A 22,873-nucleotide genomic window follows, 5' to 3' on the forward strand; every position below is an offset into this window, starting at 1 on the left:
CACCCCAACTAGTCCGTCCCCAAACCCAGTAGGAAATAGGAAGGATTAATCTCCTCCAGGGGTGCTCACCTGCGCTCTTCTTCTCCACTCTGCGCATGCGCTTGAGCCGCTTGAGCATCCCGCGCAGGTCAGTGATGCCGTACTGGAAGGCGATCTTCTCGTACTCGCTGGGTTTCGCATTCTTCAGCAGCTCCCACACGTCTATCTCAGGTTCTTCCTCCTGCTGTTTCACCTCCCTAACCGGGGAGAACCATTGCCTAGTTTAATAGCTGCCCACTGGCCCTTAAAGACAAGGAAGGTCGGAGTATGGTACCGATTTTTCGGGTCAGTGCTACAAGCTCTGTTTAAACCCTGAGTCCTTAAAGCCGAGGGGAAAGTGTACTTTGCCTGAAGTCTCAGGGAAACTTCCAGATTGTCAAAGATCAGATACGTGCACTTATATTAACGCTCTCGTTTTCCTAGTTAAAAACACAATATTAGGGGGAGAGGAGGATACAAGGAAATATCCTTAAGATATGCTTACTTATTTTCAACTTGCTAGTCTAAATAGGAGGTGAGATTTTAAGGAACTTAAAAGAAATGTTTTCATCTAGGATATCGATATTGAAATAAGGATTAAGAACTAGAAGATTTTAGGTGTTGGTCTGTGAAAGAACAATGCTCTCTTTCTACCTTCATTGGCGTGCATACCCTAGCTCTATGTGGAGATGGTACAAACCCAGCATTTTGATTTTGCAAACAGCATTTTCGGATTTTGCAAACAGCATTTTCCCTACCATGTAAGTAAATGTGTACATTAACCATTTTTGCTGTTTCTTAATACAAAAAACATTTGAAACTGTGACTAAGCGTTTGTTTTTTGTTTTGGTTTTGGTTTGGTTGTTTTTCATATGATTTTTCTGTATACATATTCTTTTTAAGAGAAAACTATTTTTTTCTAAATTGTCAGAGTAGAAAAAGAGAATGAGATCCAGAAATCTCTCATATTTCATCTTAAAGTATTGTCTTGAACTTTTTTGGAAGCAGGTTGGGTATGAATCATGAAAATAAAAATGTGAAACTGTAAAGCAAGTCATTAAGCGTTCCATGAACAAGGCAAAAGTAATTTCTTAGTGTAATTATCAAAATTATGACTCTAAATTTTGATCACTGTCAAAAGAACATATAAAGAACATATATAACTAATATATATACACACATATATATGATTTAAAGTACATACACTTGTCTGTATTTTAAAACCAAAAAATGAAACAAAACTCAGGAATAAACACTTTTAGGGAAAGAGACTTAGTATAAATGCAAAATATAATTCAAATTGATTTCCTTCACTAGCTAAGTAGTCCTAATTTTGTTTAAGCTTAGTTGACTCTTTTTATCAACTAAGGTTAATTTGGAAATCTTATAGTGACTGCTTACTGTGAATAATGCTAGTTTGGATATGATTTTTCCAGGAAAACCGGTCAACACATCTTAAACATCACTGTGAAAACAGATTCATGCTATCATGTTAGCAAATAATGAGTTGCATATGTTTGCATTGTCCAATTAATTACAACCCGCTTCAGAATTTCTTGAGGAAAGACTGGGTTGTAATCATAGGGAAGGGGAGGAGAATATAAATATGAACATAGAGTTTAGGGTGGCATTAGGCAAGGATGACTTCTGCATATCTAATTTCCATTGTTGTGTAAGTCTTTTGCCCAGTAGAGGGTGCTGAGGCAAATCTGGGAAATGGAAGGAAGTGAGAGGTCATTGGTCCATCAGTAACCTTTGTGGGAAGGACTAGTAACACCATTAGGAAAATATGCCTCTTAAAGACTCAAGACACAACTATTATCTTCATTTCACTGAAATGGTAATTACACCCTCTATTAACATGGGGAAATTGAAAAGCTGAAGAAAATTGTCCTGAAGTTGAAATATTGGTAATAATTTGCCTGATCTACTATAACCACTGCCTGAAAGCAGTCTAAATTTCAAATATAACATTTAAATATTTTGTAGGAAGTCTTGGAGGATTGCAATTTAAATGTGTATGTGTGTATATATGTATATATTCTCTGTGGGTCTTTCCTTAATCCAGTTTATTATTGCTCTATTTTTGTCACACTAGCCTGAGTCCCCACATTGTTAAACTAAGCCATACTACATTGTGTTCAATTTGTATCTCAACCAAGAAGAATTACATACACATTTCAAGGGTCCTCCTGACATTGATGAAAAGATTTAAAGATATCAAACTAGATTAAAATAGATAACAAGAGGCACAAATAAAACACTGAGATGTACCTAGATGAATGAGGTGAATGTTTATATGAGGAAGCCAGTAATAAAGATCATCATTTTCAGTGTGTTTCTTGAGTCAGTTTTGTTGGTAGATTCATAAAACCAATCATCCTCACCATTTTTTTCTCATTAAAACACCAAAATACACCCCACTCTACTACGACCTTAATCCTAATATAAACACCAATGACCTCTTGCCTCTTCCTTCTTCCTTTCCTCTCCATCACTTCACTGAATCCCAAATTGCAAGGAGATGGATTCATTATTTTGTACTGGAACGTGAGGTCAAGGCTGCCATCTGTAGCGTCTCCTTTACTCATTCAGAACATATCTATACTTACTGTGGTGGCTGCACGTGACCCTATCTGCATGGCTACATTAAGTTTCAGTAGGAAGAAAAAGCCAAATTTCTATAGGCACTACTGATTCCTTTCCAAGCATGGGGATAGACCTATATAACATTTACAGTACTTCCATCTACATCGAAATTTCTATAACTTGACACTCCTAGTGAAATATAGAGCAGTTATAGAAATTTTATGTAGAATAAACTTTTAAGTATTTATATAGGTCAAGTCCCATAACAAGATACTGCCCAAAAGACTGACTGTGATTTATCTAATGTCTATTTGAAATAGGCTGACTTTGTTCAGGGCAGGGAGATCTTTTGTTGTATAAAGATGTTGGTTGTGGGCTTCCCTGATGGCGCAGTGGTTGAGAGTCTGCCTGCCGATGCACGGGACACGGGTTCGTGCCCCGGTCCGGGAAGATCCCACATGCCGCGGAGCGGCTGGGCCCGTGAGCCATTGCCGCTGAGCCTGCGCGTCCGGAGCCTGTGCTCCGCCACGGGAGAGGCCACAACAATGAGAGGTCCGCGCACCGCAAAAAAAAAAAAAAAAAAAAGATGTTGGTTGTAATGATATTTATACTCATAGGGATTTTGCCACAGACTCTCAGAGGAGTAGAAATGGTAACCACATGTCATCACCACAATGAAAACACATGCAATTCACAAATTAGTAGGCAAACACAATGATTTCTAAAGTTATACCAGTGGACTAGTATATAGTATATTAAATGAATATAGTCTTATGATAACAATCTAATTATGAGTCAAAATAATAATTAGGGGATGTAAAGAAAATGAGAACTGGAGACATGTTGACTGCCCATTTTTTTCTAGTAATTTTTTTTTCTTTAGTCATTTTGATCATTAATGAGATTTCTTTTACTCTGCAAACTATTGGTAGAACTAGTCTGTTCTTTTTTCTTTCTTTTTCCTTTTAATCAGACTTGGCACCTAATAATCTACTGTATTACATTTTTAATGATTGATCGTGTGTGTGTGTGTATGTGTATTTTGTCACTTTACGAATATAAATTCTTCAAGGGAAAATGTCACATTTTGGGGGGAAGTGGATATTTATTTGACACCTGTACGAGCCAGGCCTTTTACATTTGACTTAATTCTCACAATAATTCTCTTAAGTAGTTTTATTCTCCACATTTACAGATGTGGAAAACAAGTCTCAGGGAGGACATATAATTTGACCAAAGTCATGCACAGTAATTAGTAAATGGGAGAGTTGAGACTCAAATCCATGTTTTAACCACTACCTTTTCCTTTCCACAAATATGTATCTATCTCTTTCTATGTGCCAAATGCTAGAAGGCACTGGATTTCTTTTCCTCACATCACCTAGTATTATATTCTACACAAAGAGCATTTAGTATTTTCCTGGTTGAGTAAATGCAGGAAAAAAAAAAACCCAAAAAACAAAAAACCTCTCTTGTCTTCCTAAAGTTTCAATTTGTGCTATAAATGTCCGAGGCGCCAACTTTTGAGGCAGATTCAGAGTGGCGTTTCTTATGTGGAGTCACAGGAAATGTGCTGACTCAGAAAAGGGAAACTTGGATTTAGGTCCCTGCCCTTCCTCTAACTAGCTGTGTGACTTGGGGTAAGTCACTCAACATCTCTGGTCTTTGGTTTCTCACCTGTAGAACAGGAAGAGTGAGGCTCACTTAAGGTCACTTCATATACTATTGCTTTAAATACATCTGGGGAATTAATAAATATTATTGAGACTAATGATTATTTGAAGTATCCAGAGAAGGAAAAATGTTTTTGATACTGCCAAAGTCTACTGATTGGCTAATATCCATTTGGTTATTAATAAATGACACCTGTTAATATTTCTGTTCTCAACCTAAATGTTTAGAGCTGGGGGTGAATTTTTCATTCACAGGGACTTGAATAAAGTCATCCAACTAAACTGAGAATGAACACAAGCCCATTTATTACTATTTGTAATTTGTTTTGAAGCATTTCTATCTATACTTACGATTTTTTAGTAACCACAGAAAGCAGTAAAAATAATAAAAAGTGAATCTAAAATGCTAAATGAAAACTGTTATCAATATTATATATCATTAATTTAGAATTACAGTTTTACTGTTTATTCACAAGTTTGGTAGATAAACACAATCCCAGCAAAACTCATTTTCTTTTTGTTGCTTCTGTGCTACAGTAAATATCTAGATATGTATATCTTTATATATAACACATATATAATATAGTATATTTATGATTATGTATATGCATATTTATGGGCAGAAATTCTATAAAATGGTTGTATATTAAATATCCATAATGAAAATCTATAAATTTTATTGCCAGAGAGTACAAAGTTAAGGGAGTGTGAGTGATAATACTAAGCACATCTCCATTTTACTACTATATTTTATCTCGTCTAAAAGTGCACATTTTTGGACATTTTAAACATCTCTGAAATAAGGATGTACCTTACAGTCAATAGTATGTCATAATAAACAATTTGGAGCAATTTTTTTCATTGCTTAGTGATTTATAAAATACAGGTATATATTAACATGAATGGTGTCTTAGATTTGATGAAATATAGTAAATCACCAATACTATGTTAAAGTATATATATATATATATATACTTGCTGAGACTTCCACCAAAAGACTTCTACCAAAATTTTGAAATTGATTTTTCAGTCAAATATCAAAAGCAGAAGGATGGAGGCTTTATTTATTCAATCGTGACAAGGAATCATGATTGAAATAATAGAAATCATGAGAGAAATAAAAAGTATTCAGGTATTTAAGTCTCTGTCTCAGTTTTCAGATTTCCTCATCCCCTTCGTAGAAAGTATGTGAAGACTCATGAAACATTTAAAAAGAAAGTAAAAGCATCAGCTAAAATCTTTAACAGATTAGTATGCAGTTGTTTCTCTGTCTCTTTCTTAGTCAACGCTGTTATAGTATTCCATAAACAAAACACATTTTAAGAAATGAGAAATTCTTTGAAAAACATCTACTTTAAACTTGACTCCTCTGAGTGGGTATCTAAAAGATTTCCAGGCCAAAGCGCCTCACTCCATCACTGGATTCTCACCTACGTTTCAGGAGACCACTAAAGTCAAGTTCCCCTGCATCCTCTTGACCTTCTCCACTGTCATTAACAAAAGAAAAGCAAATCCGGGTTTAATGCTGAGACACATACACAAGTTTCCCCCAAACACTCTACACATAACGTATATGCAATTTTGTACTAGCACACAAGTCATAGGACTAAACCAACACAAACACTTTCTTTTCACACAAGTGACATTTTAAGTTTTGGAGAATGTACTTGTGGAAAAGTGAACATGAGGAGCTTGTGTTACTCTACGATTTCAGAAGGCACATTTTTGTAGATTGCATATATAAAAGTGCTTGGATTTGTGTTAAAATAGAGTAACACAAATGCACTTAAGCCAAGCAACACAAAGTACTTTGTTTTTGCAAGTTGGGGGTGCTGGAAACATACCTGTGTAAAAAGCAAAGGACTTTTGCTGATCTCTGTTATTCATGTCAGACAGAGATTGGCTTGGAGGACGAAGTGTACCAGTGTCAAACATATAAGTACAAAACTTATATTCAAAGGTAACCTCTTTGTGTCCATGAATAGATTAATCAGATAATGTGATACCAAAATAACAAAAATGGAGATAGTGCAGAGCTTTTTAAAAGATGCATTCCTTTCTCTTTTAAAGAGAAAGGATTATAAGCTTTTTATTTTCTTATTAATATTTATACCTTTTAAAACGTATTTTCCAAAAATTGTCTTGGAATTGTTGAGCCCTTTACTAGGAGTTTTGAAAAGTGCTTTCCTATAGAGAAATGCATCTTAATTTAGGCATGCACCCACCTTCATGATTTCATATAAACTCTAAATATAATAGAAGCTATGGCGCTGACATTTAAACGGCACTACATATTTACTTACGTGTTTCATTTTTTAATGAAGATTTTGTTTCCTGCTCTTTACATATGTTAGTTATGGTTTCTAAGAAAAGAGTCTGTGGGTTTAAAAACAGTGTGTATAACATGTAAGTTATAAGAATTGAGCTCAAATAATGTGTTTTCAAAATTTCTCTAATAGCACGTATTTGGAGAAGACCTTTTGACATAAACACAGCTCTATTCTCTCAAAGCCCAAAACTTAGTAGATTACGTCTTCCTCTCTTAAAATAGACTTATACATAGGATGAATGTAGTTTTAGATCTATGCATTTGCTGAACGTGGGGTGAAGGGAAGGTAAGAGATTTTGAAAGTTATGACATAAAAAAATACAATTGGGGATTCCCTGGTGGCGCAGTGGTTGAGAGTCCACCTGCCGATGCAGGGGACACGGGTTCATGCCCCGGTCGGGGAAGATCCCACATGCCGCGGAGCGGCTGGGCCCATGAGCCATGGCCGCTGGGCCTGCGCGTCCGGAGCCTGTGCTCTGCCATGGGAGAGGCCACAACAGTGAGAGGCCCGCGTACCGCAAAAAAAAAAAAAAAAAAAAAAAAAAAAATACAATTGACTGATCAGGAAGTATTAAATATCTTTTAAAAGTAATTACAATTTTCATTTGTTCAAAATTTAGGAGGGAACTATGACTTTTATTAACAGACTAGATCATTGTTTTATGCTAGTTTCAGATGACTTTCCTTATTCAACAACACTGTTATGTGGATTCAGTCTTAAGAACAAAACATTTGCTCTCATGAATGAATTTGTATTTTGGAAGAATTAAGTACAGAGCGTAAAATAATGGCAGGAAAAGGCTAGTCACATTTCTCATAGGCTAGAAAATTCTTTTCATTTTTCTTCTTTGACCCCCTGATGTTTCAGCCTTGGCAGCTGCAAAATAAATCAAGTAAGTATCTATATTTTGCCTTTCTACAATGTTCTTTATTCCAGCAGACTCAGTGGTCTTTCATTTAGGATAATTCCACATTTAAATAGTGCTAACTTCAGTAAGTAGCTACTTAATTGCAGTTTTCTGGGCACATGGTTTAATTGCTCCATACGTGATTTCTAGATAAAAGGCAATGTAAGTTTTCTGATATCACTTAACTGATGCTATATGAGATGTGTATTGTTATATATTTTTGTGGGCCATTTGGTAGAAAATAATGCAATTAAGGAAGAAGCCTCATAGACCCATACAATGGGAGTTTCCTATAACAAGAATATTCTAAAAAATGATCAGCATATTACACGAGTTGGCACATTAAACCCACAGCTTCTCTTGAACACTAACTTTTGACTATTTAGCACGTTTGACTTCAGTGAAGAGTCGATCTCACTTGGAATATTGAGTGTGGAGGAAGGGAAAGTGTGTTTTGAAAGTCTTCCACTTTCATGTTATACAAAAGCTACCTAGATTACCCTTTTGAAGTTACCTTCTCTTGAAAGCAGATCTGATGTCAATGTTTGGAGTAGTCCCAGTAGATTCTTTGAAAGGAAAGAAAACAATAAAATAAATACCCATTAAGAAGGCAGTTTTGTGTTCAGTTCCTTTCCAGGCTGTGGGGATTCTTCAGATGGAAGGAATGCCAGATGAAGGGGGGGATGGTTCTCCTCCCAATGGCTGAGCTGCAGAGGCATCACACCTCATCCCCCCTCACACAGAATCAATGAAAGGACTTTAGGAGTTACCGTATCCAGTTGTCATTCCACCTGTATGCCCGTTAGAGTCACCTAAGGAGCTTAAAAAATGTCAGCTTCTTGATCTCCCTGCTGGAGATCTTGATTCACCAGATCAGGGATGGGCTCCCAGAAATCAATATTCTGAAAACGCCCCTCAGGTGATTCTCAGAGATGCCTGGCCAGGTTGAAGAAGCAGTGGTCAGGACCAAATTCCCACTTACAGAAATCTTGACAGCACCACCACCCACGGTCACCCAGCCTCTGCTTGACAACTCTCAGACTGGGACCCTCACAACCTTCTGTTGTGCCTCTCTATAGCTTTAAGGAAAGAGCTTGTGCTAATGTGAAGACAAAATTCACCTTCTCTTAATTTCCACCTTTTGATTCTAATCTGCCTAAACACTTCTCAAGGACATGGATAATGGCCTTTTCCTTCTGTGTGACAGCCCTTCCCCTATTTACAATGGGTCATAGATGCCTGGCCTCCTTCATCTACACATTCAAGCTGAATGGGGGCATAGTTCCTGGATTCTTCAATCTCCCAGTTACCCTACTCCAGGAGGGATCCCAGTGGAGGTATGGTACCCATGGCCAGAGGCATTACTTCAAATGTGGAACAAGTAGCGTGTTACAGAGAGTGGTATCGCTTCCTAAACCTAGATCCTATAACACTTGTAACGCTCTGGTTTTAAATTACCTCAGCTTTGTCTTTTGTAGCTACATCACACTTTGGATTCATTTTAAGTTTATGATGTTTGCTGCCAAGTCAAGTTTCCCTGTGTATACTTATCGAAGTATTGTCTTTTCCCCTATGTACATATATACCTTTAATTATTCCTATTAAATTCACTCTTGGCAGTACACAGAACATATAGATGAAGAACTTCCATATCTGACATCAGTCCTTATGAGAGGAATCCTCCCTTCTACCTGGGTACCCTGGCATCTTCATCCCATATTAACTTATCCCAAACCTGAGTGGGAATAAGAGGACCAAACGAAACAGGTACATTCAGTAGCAGCAAAAAAAGTCATCGGCCCTTATCTGAGAGATTAAATAGCATAGATAGCATGGATAAGGGACATTTACAATACATTCCTCCAAATTCTGTTTGTAAATTGTCTCATAACAATTTAATTCAGCAGGCTTGCTGAGACTACCACAATCAGAAACACACACAGTTTTAAAGGAAATTTTATTTCCCAAATCTCATACTAATAAATGGCCTTATTCTCCTCTATCCTCTCATACCTCATAAACATAAAAAAATTAAACTTATCCAGACTAGAAGTCTGTCTTACCATGTACTTCAAGATCGAAGGAACAGCTGTCAAACTTATCCTTATAGGTGACCTCGCATCTGTAGTTTCCGGCATAGTTCTCTTTAGCCTGGATGATCTGCATCTCAAATGTGTACACCTGCAATGAAATGTATCCGGACATATTTCAGCCCTACCTTGCCGACAGAAAGAGGCCATCACATTGCAGTGATTTTCCCAGTTCCTCAGCATTGGCTTAAAGACGTGTCTGTATCTGGGGATTCCGGTACAATGTTCTCAGTATGGGAGGGGTCAAGGCAATGCTCTGAAGCCCCTGGGGACAGCAGGGCAATGCATTAGAGTGTAAACACTAGGAATGGGAACTCCAGCAGACGTTCTGGGACTGAAGTCTCTCAAAGATGAACCGAAAATGACCTTTTACGCACACAGAGGAATGAGCTGGCTGAGCCCCTGCGGCAGGAGGTCAGGGTCATACCCGACTGTGCCTTTCGAAGGTTTCCTTCAGCTGGAGGTGCTTCCCAGCTTTGCTGGCCAGGTCCATCCATTTCCCTTTGAACCATTTGATAGTGGGCTTTCTAAGAAGATCTTCGGCCTTGACTTTGGCTATAAAGGTGATACTTCCACCTAAGAAAAAAGCACAAGTAATTCAGACTGTGGTTTTCAAATTGCCATTTGTTTCGCTCTTGGATGGAAGAAGTTAGACAGGAATACACTGCATAACCTATGATGTTAATGGCACTGCTGGAATTGAACAATTAAAGGGCCCTGATTTTTTTTTTTTGAGTACCCTAGTTATTAGGATACTCTAACTGCTTCTGCTTTTGAGGTTTATGGAGCAGAAAAAGAGCAATGGGGAAATCAGTGGAAATAATTTTTGTTTGGAATTCAAGCAAAAGTAATATGTATAAAATAACATATACAGGCATACCTCATTGTATTGCACTTTGCTTTATTGTACTTCAAAGATAGTTTTTCTTTAATTTCTGAATTTTATTTTATTTTTTATACAGCAGATTCTTATTAGTTATCTATTTTATACATATTAGTGTATATATGTCAATCCCCATCTCCCAATTCATCTCACCACCACTCCTCCACTTTCCCTCCTTGGTGTCCATACGTTTGCTCTCTACATCTGTGTCTCTATTTCTGCCTTTCAAACCAGTTCTTCTGTACCATTTTTCTAAATTCCACATATATGCATTAATATACGATACTTGTTTTTCTCTTTCTGATTTACTTCACTCTGTATGAGTCTCTATGCCCATCCACGTCTCTAAAAATGACCCAATTTCATTCCTTTTTATGGCTGAGTAATATTCCATTGTATATATGTACCACATCTTCTTTATCCATTCGTCTCTCAATGGGCATTTAGGTTGCTTCCATGACCTGGCTATTGTAAATAGTGCTACAATGAACATTGGGGTGCAGGTGTCTTTTTGAATTATGGTTTTCTCTGGGTATATGCCCAGGAGTGGGATTGCTGGGTCATATGCTAATTCTATTTTTAGTTTTCTAAGGAACCTCCATACTGTTCTCCATAGTGGCTGTATCAATTTACATTCCCACCAACAGTGCAAGAGGGTTCCCTTTTCTCCACACCCTCTCCAGCATTTGTTGTTTGTAGGTTTTCTGATGATGCCCATTCTTACTGGTGTGAGGTGATACCTCACTGTACTTTTGATTTGCATTTCTCTAATAATTAGTGATGTTGAGCAGCTTCTCATGTGCTTCTTGGCCATCTGTATGTCTTCTTTGGAGAAATGTCTATTTAGGTCTTCTGCCCATTTTTTTGATTGGGTTGTTTGTTTTTTAAATATTGAGCTGCATGAGCTCTTTATATATTTTGGAGATTAATCCCTTGTCGATCACTTCATTTGTCTACAAATTGAAGGTCTGTGGCAACCCTGCATCAGGCAAGTCTATTGGTGTCATTTTATCCAACAGTATTTGTTCACTTCAGGTTTCTGTGTCACATTCTGGTGATTACTGCAATATTTCAAACTTTATCATTATTATTGTATTTGTTATGGTGATCTGTGATCAGTGATCTTTGATGTTACTATTACAAAAAGATTACAACTCACTGAAGGTCTCAGATAACAGAATTTCTTACCAAGAAAGTATCTTTAATTAAGGTACGTACATTATTTTTTAGACACAACACTATTGCATACTTAATAGACTATAGTATAGTGTAAGCATAACTTTTGTATGCACTAGGAGACCAAAAAATCCTTGGGACTTGTTTTAGTATGATATTTGCTTTACTGTGGTAGTCTGGAACCAAATCCACAGTATGTTCAAGGTATGCATAAATATGAAAAATATGAAATAAAAAAATTGGAAAACACACACACAATACACATATATATGTATACATATATGTATATAATATATATATATACACACATAGATTTTTTCCATCCTTCTTATTAGGCAAGATAATGACAAGTCTGGAATCATAAGAATATGACTAAATGAAACTGATCTTTTTGATGTAAACACTCCTGTCTTTTTTTTTTTGGTTATTTCTGAGATATATATTTAAAAAAAATAACTATAATTATGACTTACAGCATTATACCAGAACATATAAGATCTATAGAAATTTCATGTAATGTCTGAAGCATTTATATTAACATATTTCAATACAAATAACCCAATGAGAGTTCAGTATTAGTTGTTTTTTGTTTGTTTGTTTATACTGCAGGTTCTAATTAGTCATCAGTTTTACACACATCAGTGTACACATGTCAATCCCAATCGCCTAATTCAGTACACCACCATCCCCACCCCACCACAGTTTTCCCCATTGGTGTCCATATGTTTTTTCTCTACATTTGTGTCTCAAATTCTGCCCTGCAAACTGGTTCATCTGTACCATTTTTCTAGGTTCCACATACATGCGTTAATATACGATATTTGTTTTTCTCCTTCTGACTTATTTCACTCTGTATGACAGTCTCTAGATCCATCCATGTCTCAACAAATGACTCAATTTCGTTCCTTTTTATGGCTGAGTAATACTCCATTGTATATACGTACCATATCTTCTTCATCCATTCATCCCTCGATGGACATTTAGGTTGCTTCCATGTCCTGGCTATTATAAATAGTGCTGCAATGAACACTGGGGTGCATGTGTCTTTTTGAATTATGATTTTCTCTGGGTATATGCCCAGGAGTGGGATTGCTGAGTCATATGGTAATTCTATTTTTAGGTTTTTAAGGAACCTCCATACTGTTCTCCATAGTGGCTGTATCAATTTACATTCCCACCAACAGTGCAAGAGGGTTCCCTTTTCTCCACACCCTCTCCAGCATTTGTTGTTTGTAGATTTTCTGATGATGCCCATTCTAACTGGTGTCAGGTGATACCTCATTGTAGTTTTGATTTGCATTTCTCTAATAATTTGTGATGTTGAGCAGCTTTTCATGTGCTTCTTGGCCATCTGTATGTCTTCTTTGGAGAAATATCTATTTAGGTCTTCTGCCCATTTTTGCATTGGGTTGTTTGCTTCTTTAATATTGAGCTGCATGAGCTGTTTATATATTTTGGAGATTAATCCTTTGTCTGTTGATTCATTTGCAAATATTTTCTCCCATTCTGAGGGTTGTATATTCGTCTTGTCTATGGTTTCCTTTGCTGTGCAAAAGCTTTGAAGGTTCATTAGGTCCCATTTGTTTATTTTTGCTTTTATTTCCATTACTCTAGGAGGTGGATCAAAAAAGATCTTGCTGTGATTTATGTCAAAGAGTGTTCTTCCTATGTTTTCCTCTAAGAGTTTTATAGTGTCCAGTCTTACATTTAGGTCATGAATCCATTTTGAATTTATTTTTGTGTATGGTGTTAGGGAGTGTTCTAATTTCATTCTTTTACATGTAGCTGTCCAGTTTTCCCAGCACCACTTACTGAAGAGACTCTCTTTTCTCCATTGTATATCTTTGCCTCCTTTGTCATAGATTAGTTGACCATAGGTGCGTGGGTTTATCTCTGGGCTTTCTATCTTGTTCCATTGATCTATGTTTCTGTTTCTGTGCCAGTACCATATTGTCTAGATTACTGTAGCTTTGTAGTATAGTCTGAAGTCAGGGAGTCTGATTTCTCCAGCTCTGTTTTTTTCCCTCAGACTGCTTTGGCTATTCGGGGTCTTTTGTGTCTCCATACAAATTTTCAGATGATTTGCTCTAGTTCCGTAAAAAATGTCATTGGTAATTGGATAGGGATTGCATTGAATCTGTAAATTGCTTTGGGTAGTATATTCATTTTCACAATATTGAATCTTCCAATACAAGAACATGGTATATCTCTCCATCTGTTGGTATCATCTTTAATTTCTTTCAGCAGTGTCTTATAGTTTTCTGCATACAGATCTTTTGTTTCCCTAGGTAGGTTTATACCTAGGTATTTTATTATTTTTGTTGCAATGGTAAATGGGAGTGTTTCCATAATTTCTCTTTCAGATTTTTCATCATTAGTGTATAGGAATGCAAGAGATTTCTGTGCATTGATTTCGTATCCTGCAAATATACCAAATTCATTCTTTAGCTCTATTACTTTTCTGGTGGCATTTTTAGGATTCTCTATGTATAGTATCATGTCATCTGCAAGCAGTGACAGTTTTACTTCTTCTTTTCCAATTTGTATTCCTTTTATTTGTTTTTCTTCTCTGATTGCCGTGGCTAGGACTTCCAAAACTATGTTGAACAATAGTGGTGACAGTGGACATCCTTGTTTCGTTCCTGCTCTTAGAGGAAATGCTTTCAGGTTTTCACCATTGAGAATGATGTTTGCTGTGGGTTTGTCGTATATGGCCTTTATTATGTTGAGGTAGGTTCCCTCTATGCCCACTTTCTGGAGAGTTTTTATCATAAATGGGTGTTGATTTTTGTCAAAAGCTTTTTCTGCATCTATTGAGATGATCATATAGTTTTTATTCTTCAATTTGTCAATATGGTGTATCACATTGATTGATTTGTATATATTGAAGAATCCTTGCATCCCTGCGATAAATCCCACTTGATTATGGTGTATGATCCTTTTAATGTGTTGTTGGATTCTGTTTGCTAGTGTTTGTTGAGGAGTTTTGCATCTATATTCATCAGTGATATTGGTCTGTAATTTTCTTTTTTTGTAGTATCTTTGTCTGGTTTTGGTATCAGAGTGATGGTGGCCTCATAGAATGAGTTTGGGAGTGTTCCTTCCTCTCCAGTTTTTTGGAAGAGTTTGAGAAGGATGGGTGTTAGCTCTTCTCTAAATATTTGATAGAATTCACCTGTGAAGCCATCTGATCCTGGACTTTTGTTTGTTGGAAGATTTTTAATCACAGTCTCAACTTCACTACTTGTGATTCGTCTGTTCATATTTTCTTTTTCTTCCAGGTTCAGTCTTGGAAGGTTATACCTTTCTAAGAATTTCTTCCAGGCTGTCCATTTATTGGCATACAGTTGCTTGTAAGTAGTCTCTTAGGATGCTTTGTATTTCTGGCGTGTCTGTTGTAACTTCTCCTTTTTCATTTCTAATTTTATTCATTTGAGTCCTCTCCCTCTTTTTCTTGATGAGTCTGGATAATGGTTTATCAATTTTGTGTATCTTCTCAAAGAACTAGCTTTTATTTTTATTGATCTTTGCTATTGTTTTCTTTGTTTCTACTTCATTTATTTCTGCTCTGATCTTTATGATTTATTTCCTTCTGCTAACTTTGAGTTTTGTTTGTTCTTCTTTCTCTAGTTCCTGTAGGTGTAAGGTTAGATTGTTTACTTGAGATTTTTCTTGTTTCTTGATGTAGGCTTGTATAGCTATAAACTTCTCTCTTAGAACTGCTTTTGCTGCATCCCATAGGTTTTGGATTGCTGTGTTTTCATTGACATTTCTCTCTAGGTATTTTTTGATTTCTTCAGTGATCTCTTGGTTATTTAGTAACGTATTGTTTAGCCTCCATGTATTTGTTTGTTTTACGTTTTTTCCCCTGTAATTCATTTCTAATCTCACAGCGTGTGGTCAGAAAAGATACTTGATATGATTTCAATTTTCTTAAATTTACTGAGGCTTGATGTGTGACACAAGATGTGATCTATCCTGGAGAATGTTCCGTGTGCAGTTGAGAAGAAAGTGTAATCTGCTGTTTTTGGATGGAACGTCCAATAAATATCAATTAAATCTATCTGGTCTGTTGTGTCATTTAAAGCTTCTGTTTCCTTATTTATTTTCATTTTGGATGATCTGTTCATTGGTGTAAGTGAGGTGTTAAAGTCCCCCACTATTATTGTGTTACTGTCGATTTCCTCTTTTATAGCTGTTAGCAGTTGCCTTATATATTAAGGTGCTCCTATGTTGGGTGCATATATAATTGTTATATCTTCTTCTTGTATTGATCCCTTGATCATTATGTAGTGTCCTTCCTTGTCTCGTGTAGCACTCTTTATTTTAGAGTCTATTTTATCTCATATGAGTATTGCTACTCCAGCTTTCCTTTGATTTCCATTTGCACGGAATATCTTTTTCTATCCCCTCACTTTCAGTCTGTATGTGTCCCTAGGTCTGAAGTGGGTCTCTTGTAGACAGCATATATATGGGTCTTCTTTTTGTATCCATTCAGCAAGCATGTGTCTTTTGGTTGGAGCATTTAATCCATTCATGTTTAAGGTAATTATTGATATGTATGTTCCCATGACCGTTTTCTTAATTGTTTTGGGTTGTTCTTATAGATCTTTTTCATCTCTTGTGTTTCCCACTTAGAGAAGTTCCTTTAGCATTTGTTGTAGAGGTGGTTTGGTGGTGCTGAATTCTCTTAGCCTTTGCTTTTCTGTAAAGCTTTTGACTTCTCCATCAAATCTGAATGAGATCCTTGCTGGGTAGAGTAATCTTGGTTGTAGATTCTTCCCTTTCATCACTTTATGTATGTCATTCCACTCCCTTCTGGCTTGTAGAGTTTCTCCTGAGAAATCAGCTGTTAACCTTACGGGAGTTCCCTTGTATGTTATTTGTCATTTTTCCCTTGCTGCTTTCAATAATTTTTCTTTGTCTTCAATTATTGTCAATTTGATTACTATGTGTCTTGGCGTATTTCTCCTTGGGTTTATCCTGTATGGGACTCGCTGTGCTTCCTGGACTTGGGTGGCTATTTCCTTTCCCATGTTAGGGAAGTTTTCAACTGTAATCTCTGCAAATATTTTCTCTGGTCCTTTCTCTCTCTCTTCTCCTTCTGGGACTCCTATAATGTGAATGTTGTTGCACTTAATGTTGTTCCAGAGGTCTCTTAGGCTGTCTTCATTCCTTTTCATTCTTTTTTCTTTATTCTGTTCCGCAGCAGTGAATTCCACCTTTCTGTCTTCCAGGTCACTTCTCCGTTCTTCTGCCCCAGTTATTCTGCTATTGATTCCTTCTAGGGTAGTTTTCATTTCAGTTATTGTATTGGTCATCTCTGTTTGTTTGCTCTTTAATTCTTCTAGGTCTTTGTTAAACATTTCTTGCATCTTCTCGATCTTTGCCTCCATTCTTTTTCCGAGGTGCTGGATCATCTTCACTATCATTATTCTGAATTCTCTTTCTGGAAGGTTGCCTATCTCCACTTCATTTAGTTGTTTTTCTGGGGTTGTATCTTGTTCCTTCATCTGGTACATAGCCCTCTGCCTTTTCATCTTGTCTATCTTACTGTGAATGTGGGTTTTGTTCCTCAGGCTGCAGGATTATAGTTCTTCTTGCTTCTGCTGTCTGCCCTCTGGTGGATGAGGCTATCTAACAGGCTTGATGGGAGGGACTGGTGGTGGGTGGAGCTGACTGTTGCTCTGGTGGGCAGAGCTCAGTAAAACTTTAATCCACTTGACTGTTGATGGGTGGGGCTTGGTTCCCTCCCTGTTGGTTGCTTGGCCTGAGGCAACCCAACACTGGAGTCTACCGGGACTCTTTGATGGGGCTAATGACAGATTCCGGGAGGGCACATGCCAGGTAGTACTTCCGAGAACTTCTGCTGTCAGTGTCCTTGTCCCCATGGTGAGCCACAGCCACCTCCCCGCCTCTGCAGGAGACCCTCCAACACTAGCTGGTAGGTCTGGTTCTGTCTCCCCTGGGGTCACTGCTCTTTGCCCTGGGTCCCGATGCGCACACTACTTTGTGTGTGCCCTCCAAGGTCGGAGTCTGTGTTTCCCCCAGTCCTGTCAAAGTCCTGCAATCAATTCCCATTAGGCTTCAAAGTCTGATTCTCTAGGAATTCTTCCTCCCGTTGCCGGACCCCCAGGTTGGGAAGCCTGACGTGGGGCTCAGAACCTTCACTCCATTGGGTGGATTTCTGTGGTATACATGTTCTCCAGTCTGTGAGTCACCCACCCAGCAGTTATGGGATTTGATTTTACTGTGATTGTGCCCCTTCCACCGTCTCATTGTGGCTTCTCCTTTGTCTTTGGATGTAGGGTATCTTTTCTGGTGAGTTCCAGTGTCTTCATTTCGATGACTGGCCAGTAGCTAGTTGTGATTCTGGTGTTCTTGCAAGAGGGAGTGAGAGCACGTCCTTCTACTCCACCATCTTTTTGAGTTTATTTTTTCAACACTCCTGTTTGTATTGACTCATTAGACTCTAAGGACACCAAAATTCTAGCCCAGTGGCCCTCCTAGCATTTTGGTGTTTTGCAGAAACACGAGGGGAGCAAAAAGTTTCATTCACATGCAGTGTGCTTCTACATTCTAGACCTGAAAGACGTAATTTTCAGACTGTAGTCAGCTGTGTGTTCATTTGCATATTTGGTGTCAAAGACTAGTTCTGATTACAATATGTTCCTTACAAAAATTCATTTAGTTAAAATTCCTGGACCCCCCTGGTCATTCTCTGGCTTACCACCTTGTTTATTTCCTTCATGGCACTTGTGATGGCTTTTGTGATGTTCTGTTTTTTAAAATTTCTTCTTGTTTGCTCCTCCCATTAATACTGTAAATTCTGAGTGATCACATATTTTACTCAGTGTTCAGCACAGTGTCTAAAACAGGAAGTGTGTAATCGATATGTTTCGAATGAATATATCCAAAGTTGAGCCATCTGTCTGACCAGCTTTCTCTGAGATACTAAATGTAATGATCCAGCATGTCTGCAGATTTATAATCATCTTATGGAACGAGGTGTGTTGAAATGGCAGCAAACACTGGTTCTGAGCTTTAAGATATACCAGGTACTGTTCAAAGTACTTCACAAGTAGTATTATTCCCATTTTACAGATGAGAAAACTGATTTGAACCTACCCTGTCTCCAGGGTCCCGCCACTCAACTACTACGTGTACGGGTTACTGAAATGAAAGCCGTCACTCACTTTTTCAGGTTATAAAAAGCAGGGTTTAGTACATAATACAATAGAATATTTTTCAGCCATGAAAAGGAATGAAGTACGGATTCATGCCACAACTTGGATAGACCGTGAAAACATTATGCTAAGTGAAAGAAGCCAGACATAAAAGGTCATATATTATTGTGTGATTCCATTTATATTAAATATCCAGAATAGGGAAATTCTTAGAGACAGAGCAGATTAGTGGTTGCCAGGGGTTAGAGGGAGAATGAGGGATAACTCTCAATGGGATACAAGGTTTCTTTTTGGGGTGATGAACATATTTGGGAACTTGGTTGCACAACATTGAGTGTACTAATAGCCACTGATTATTCACTTTGAAACGGTTAATTTTATATTATGTGAATTTCATGTTTTTTTAAAAAAAAAAAGAACAGGATTTAATGCTTGGCACTCACCAACTTTCACTGTTCCACCTTGAGGCTTTTCCACGAACAGGGTGGACAGCTGATTGTTGGCAGTCTGCTTATCCTGGTCCTCCCCTGATGGTGATTCGCCAACAGACCATTCTAATGAGCAGAAAGGAGGAAAAGGATCATTCCAGGGCCAGGTTCTTCTTGGGCAGACTTACCTGGGTTTGTTGTTCTTGTCAATGCTGAAGCTTCTCTTTGTCTAATTAACCTGGATAAATATAACATCTTTCTTTCTATCCACCTACCCGACAGCCATCAGTAGAGAGTGACAGATTCCCATTCTTACAGGGATATCTCTTCCACGATGGGATCAAGGAACATTTTCTAATTCCTAGAAATAGCAAAACTTTTCAGGAAGGTTGTTACTCTTTCCTAGCAGACAAGTTTCCTTTGTTTCCCAATCCTGCCTGTCCCCTGATAAATAATGGTGGGCAGCTATGAAAGCAGTATTCTCATTGTTTTTCCAGGTGACTGGCTATAACGTCATGTCTATACAACATCTGAGTTGGAAAAGACTAAAGGGATGGATCAGTTTGCAGCTCAAGTGGGAAAGGTCAGACAAACAAGCCTGGCCTTGAATTTCTAGATGTCTCACTGTTGTATGACTAGATAATTCTATTTGGGTTGTATAGATGTGGCCATAGTTTGACAAGTAACAGATCACGACCTGCAGGCACAGATTTCAAGAATTCTAGGAGCGTCTTGAAAGGGAAGAAAAAAGCTAGAAAAACAGAAAGAAAAATAAACTCTTTGAGGCTTTCCCATGAAGACAGACAAGCTGAAAATGAAGTTTATTTTGCATTTTCTAGTTTTCACTCCAGGTGCTTAGAAGGTATTAATCAGCAGTCAACTCCAATGAAGAGGGTAGGAGAGAGAACGGTAGAAAGTTCCCCTGTCTCTGAGAACTGAATGAAGAGAAGTTCCGTTTTAGCCACTTAATAACTGGAAGAAAAATGCGTGGGTTGCCAACTCTCAACCTGTTAATGTTCCTTGAAAAGGAGGAAATGCAGATTTAGTTATTCTAGTTCCCGTGTATCAATCATGCTTAGTATTCCTATTCATAGGCCATCATTTTCACAATGAAGTTAGGCAATGTAGTCACATGATTACACAATTTAAAAAATTACCCAAATTGATGTGAAAATTTTATGTTGTAATTGTAATATTCATGGTAATAGCAAATAGTGGCCATTAATGTTTGGAACAAGAGGACAAGGATTTTGTTTTGTTTTGTTCATTTCTATATCTGCGTCTGCAAAAATGCCTGGCCTGTAAGACTCCCATAGCAGGATAATAGTAGGCCCTCAAACAAATTTGTTGAATGAACAAAGGAACGAATAAATAAATAACCATCCAGAATTGTGGCTCCATGCAGAATTTGGAGGTGTTCTTTCAACTGTATGTAAATTTCCATAAAAATATGAATTATTATCTAACGTTGATACATCCCAGGAATGGCGATTTTAAAAGTGTCTTCATCTCTGTGTATTTGCCAAATGTTAAAAATGATAGTGATAATGAAACAAATGAACCTGTGGTATATGTGACTAGATTCCTGAATTTGTGTGTGTGTGTGTGTGTGTGTGTGTGTGTGTGTGTGTGTGTGTGTCATGCAAAACTAATTGTTTCTCAATGCATTAGTTTTCTAGTCAGAGGAATGTAATAAGAGATTGCTATAAAAGCTACAAACTGAATAAAACCAAGATTAGAATCAAATACAGCTTCAAGAAATGAGGTCATTAGTGATTACTATATTAGGATGGGGTCGGGACGCCTTGCTTCTGGCGTGTGCTCACCTGAATCTTTTCTTTCCAGGGCCCGACTACCCGAACCTGAAAGGAAAGCGTGATTTGGATGATACAAGGGGTAGGAGGAGAAAATGGAGTGCTGACTTCAACCTTCTCGGATCCCCCAAATCCTGTCTCTTTTCATGATGGGGAGAAAAAAAGCTAGAAGTTGGCTTGGATGGAAAATCAGTAGGGCTTTAATTTTGAAAACGTGTATAAAAAGTATGTGTTTTATTTAAAAAATAATAATAAAATTTTTAAAAATCCAAATATCTAAAGAACAGGGGAAAAGAGTATATAGCCAGAAATGAAAGACATTTTTGCCCCTAAAATTTATACCCAAGAGTTACTACTTTAATTTTTTCACAAAGAACCTAGGGGCAGGACAGGAATAAAGACACAAAGAAAGCCTCTTTTTAAAAAGTTTCTCATGTTAAAAAAAAGAAATTGCCATTAAAGCCAACATTTTCCCTCTTCGGCAAGACCTGAGTCCCCTGCTCTGAGCGTTGTCTCATCGAGGTGCCCTGTCGTTTCATTATCTTTACTGTCAATTAGTAATAAATTACAAAGTGGGGAAAGGGGTTGGAATCATCCTAACCTGGAGGCAGGGCACCAGGCGGGGAGGCTTCCTCTTCATCTGAAATAAGAAAGAGGAATAAAAAGTTAAGGAGAAAAGACCTTCATCCCGAGTATCCTGAGAAAAGAGAAATCTGCAAAAGAAGAAGAGAAACTACACAAAACACTTAACTGATGACTAAGCCTTAGAAGACTTTCCACCTGAAAGACTAGACTTCAGGATTTAAGGCAAAAGAGAAAAATAAACAAATAAAAGGGTGAGAGAGTTGGGTAATCCCAATGAAAGTAGCTTTAAAAATGGTACTCTATGCAAACGTTTTATATAATTGTAAGCTAGGAAAAAAATGAATGCTAAAAATCTAACCCTGATGACATCAGCAATGGAGGTGGTTTTCGAGTTCTTATTTTGTAGCCAAAGTCACTGACAGCATAATTCATATACCACATTCATTTGGACACAGACATGAAAGCATATGTTTTTATATAATTTGAAAACTCAATACCCCCAGAAAACCTTATAATTAATTCCCCTTCTATATTTAGGTAACAAAAGTCAACATTAACTAGTATAAATCAATTTGTCATACTTACTAAGTTCACCAATAATTATTATAGGGACTTTATCTGTTTTTTCCCAAGATTATATTGGTGTTGGCCAATATAATTTGAAAAACATTTACCAATTTGTAAAATATTTACAAATATTTTATATATGTGTAAAATATTTACCCATTTGTAAAATTCAAAAGATGCCTTGTAGTGTTTGTGCAAAGACACTGAATATTCCCTTTTCTAAAATGTCTAAATTTCAAAGTGTCTTACATTGTAGATGCTTAAATAGGTATTTGGTGTTATCTGAACCTCTGCCTCTTCCCTCTCAAAGCATGAAGACTAGTGTTAGTGAAAATAATAATAATCTTTGTATTTAAAATATTAGAATAATTACGGGTTTCAAAACGTGAACTTAAATGACTATATAAAATAGGATACAGAAAACAAATGCACATGACTGTTAATTAAAAAGTGTTTTAAAAATTTCTGACAAGAGGTAAAAGGGCACAGGCATAACCTATTAGTATATTTACAACATATGTTATTTACTAGTCTGAAATTTCTTAAACTGTCAACCAGAGATATGTTCTGTTACTTTTTAACAAAATAACTAATGTAATATATAGAGAACCTTAATGTCATATCTT

General features: G+C 37.1%; 1 protein-coding gene across 4 annotated transcripts in view; it reads right to left on the reverse strand.

Annotated features, from left to right (window-relative positions):
• MYBPC1 (myosin binding protein C1) overlaps positions 1-22,873 on the reverse strand; it is a 125,707-nt gene that overhangs the window by 46,033 nt on the left and 56,801 nt on the right. For all 4 annotated transcript variants that reach the window (XM_079937431.1, XM_079937430.1, XM_079937432.1 and 1 more), the window contains exons 5-12: positions 21,697-21,735; positions 21,108-21,143; positions 19,297-19,407; positions 10,035-10,183; positions 9,581-9,698; positions 8,032-8,083; positions 5,711-5,767; positions 70-236 (exon numbers count right to left, since the gene is read on the reverse strand). In XM_079937431.1, coding sequence (XP_079793557.1) covers positions 70-236; positions 5,711-5,767; positions 8,032-8,083; positions 9,581-9,698; positions 10,035-10,183; positions 19,297-19,407; positions 21,108-21,143; positions 21,697-21,735 — 729 coding nt within the window. The remainder of the gene's footprint in view (positions 1-69; positions 237-5,710; positions 5,768-8,031; positions 8,084-9,580; positions 9,699-10,034; positions 10,184-19,296; positions 19,408-21,107; positions 21,144-21,696; positions 21,736-22,873) is intronic.

Source organism: Stenella coeruleoalba (assembly GCF_951394435.1).
Source record: "Stenella coeruleoalba genome assembly, chromosome: 11".
Classification (NCBI taxonomy): domain Eukaryota; kingdom Metazoa; phylum Chordata; class Mammalia; order Artiodactyla; family Delphinidae; genus Stenella; species Stenella coeruleoalba.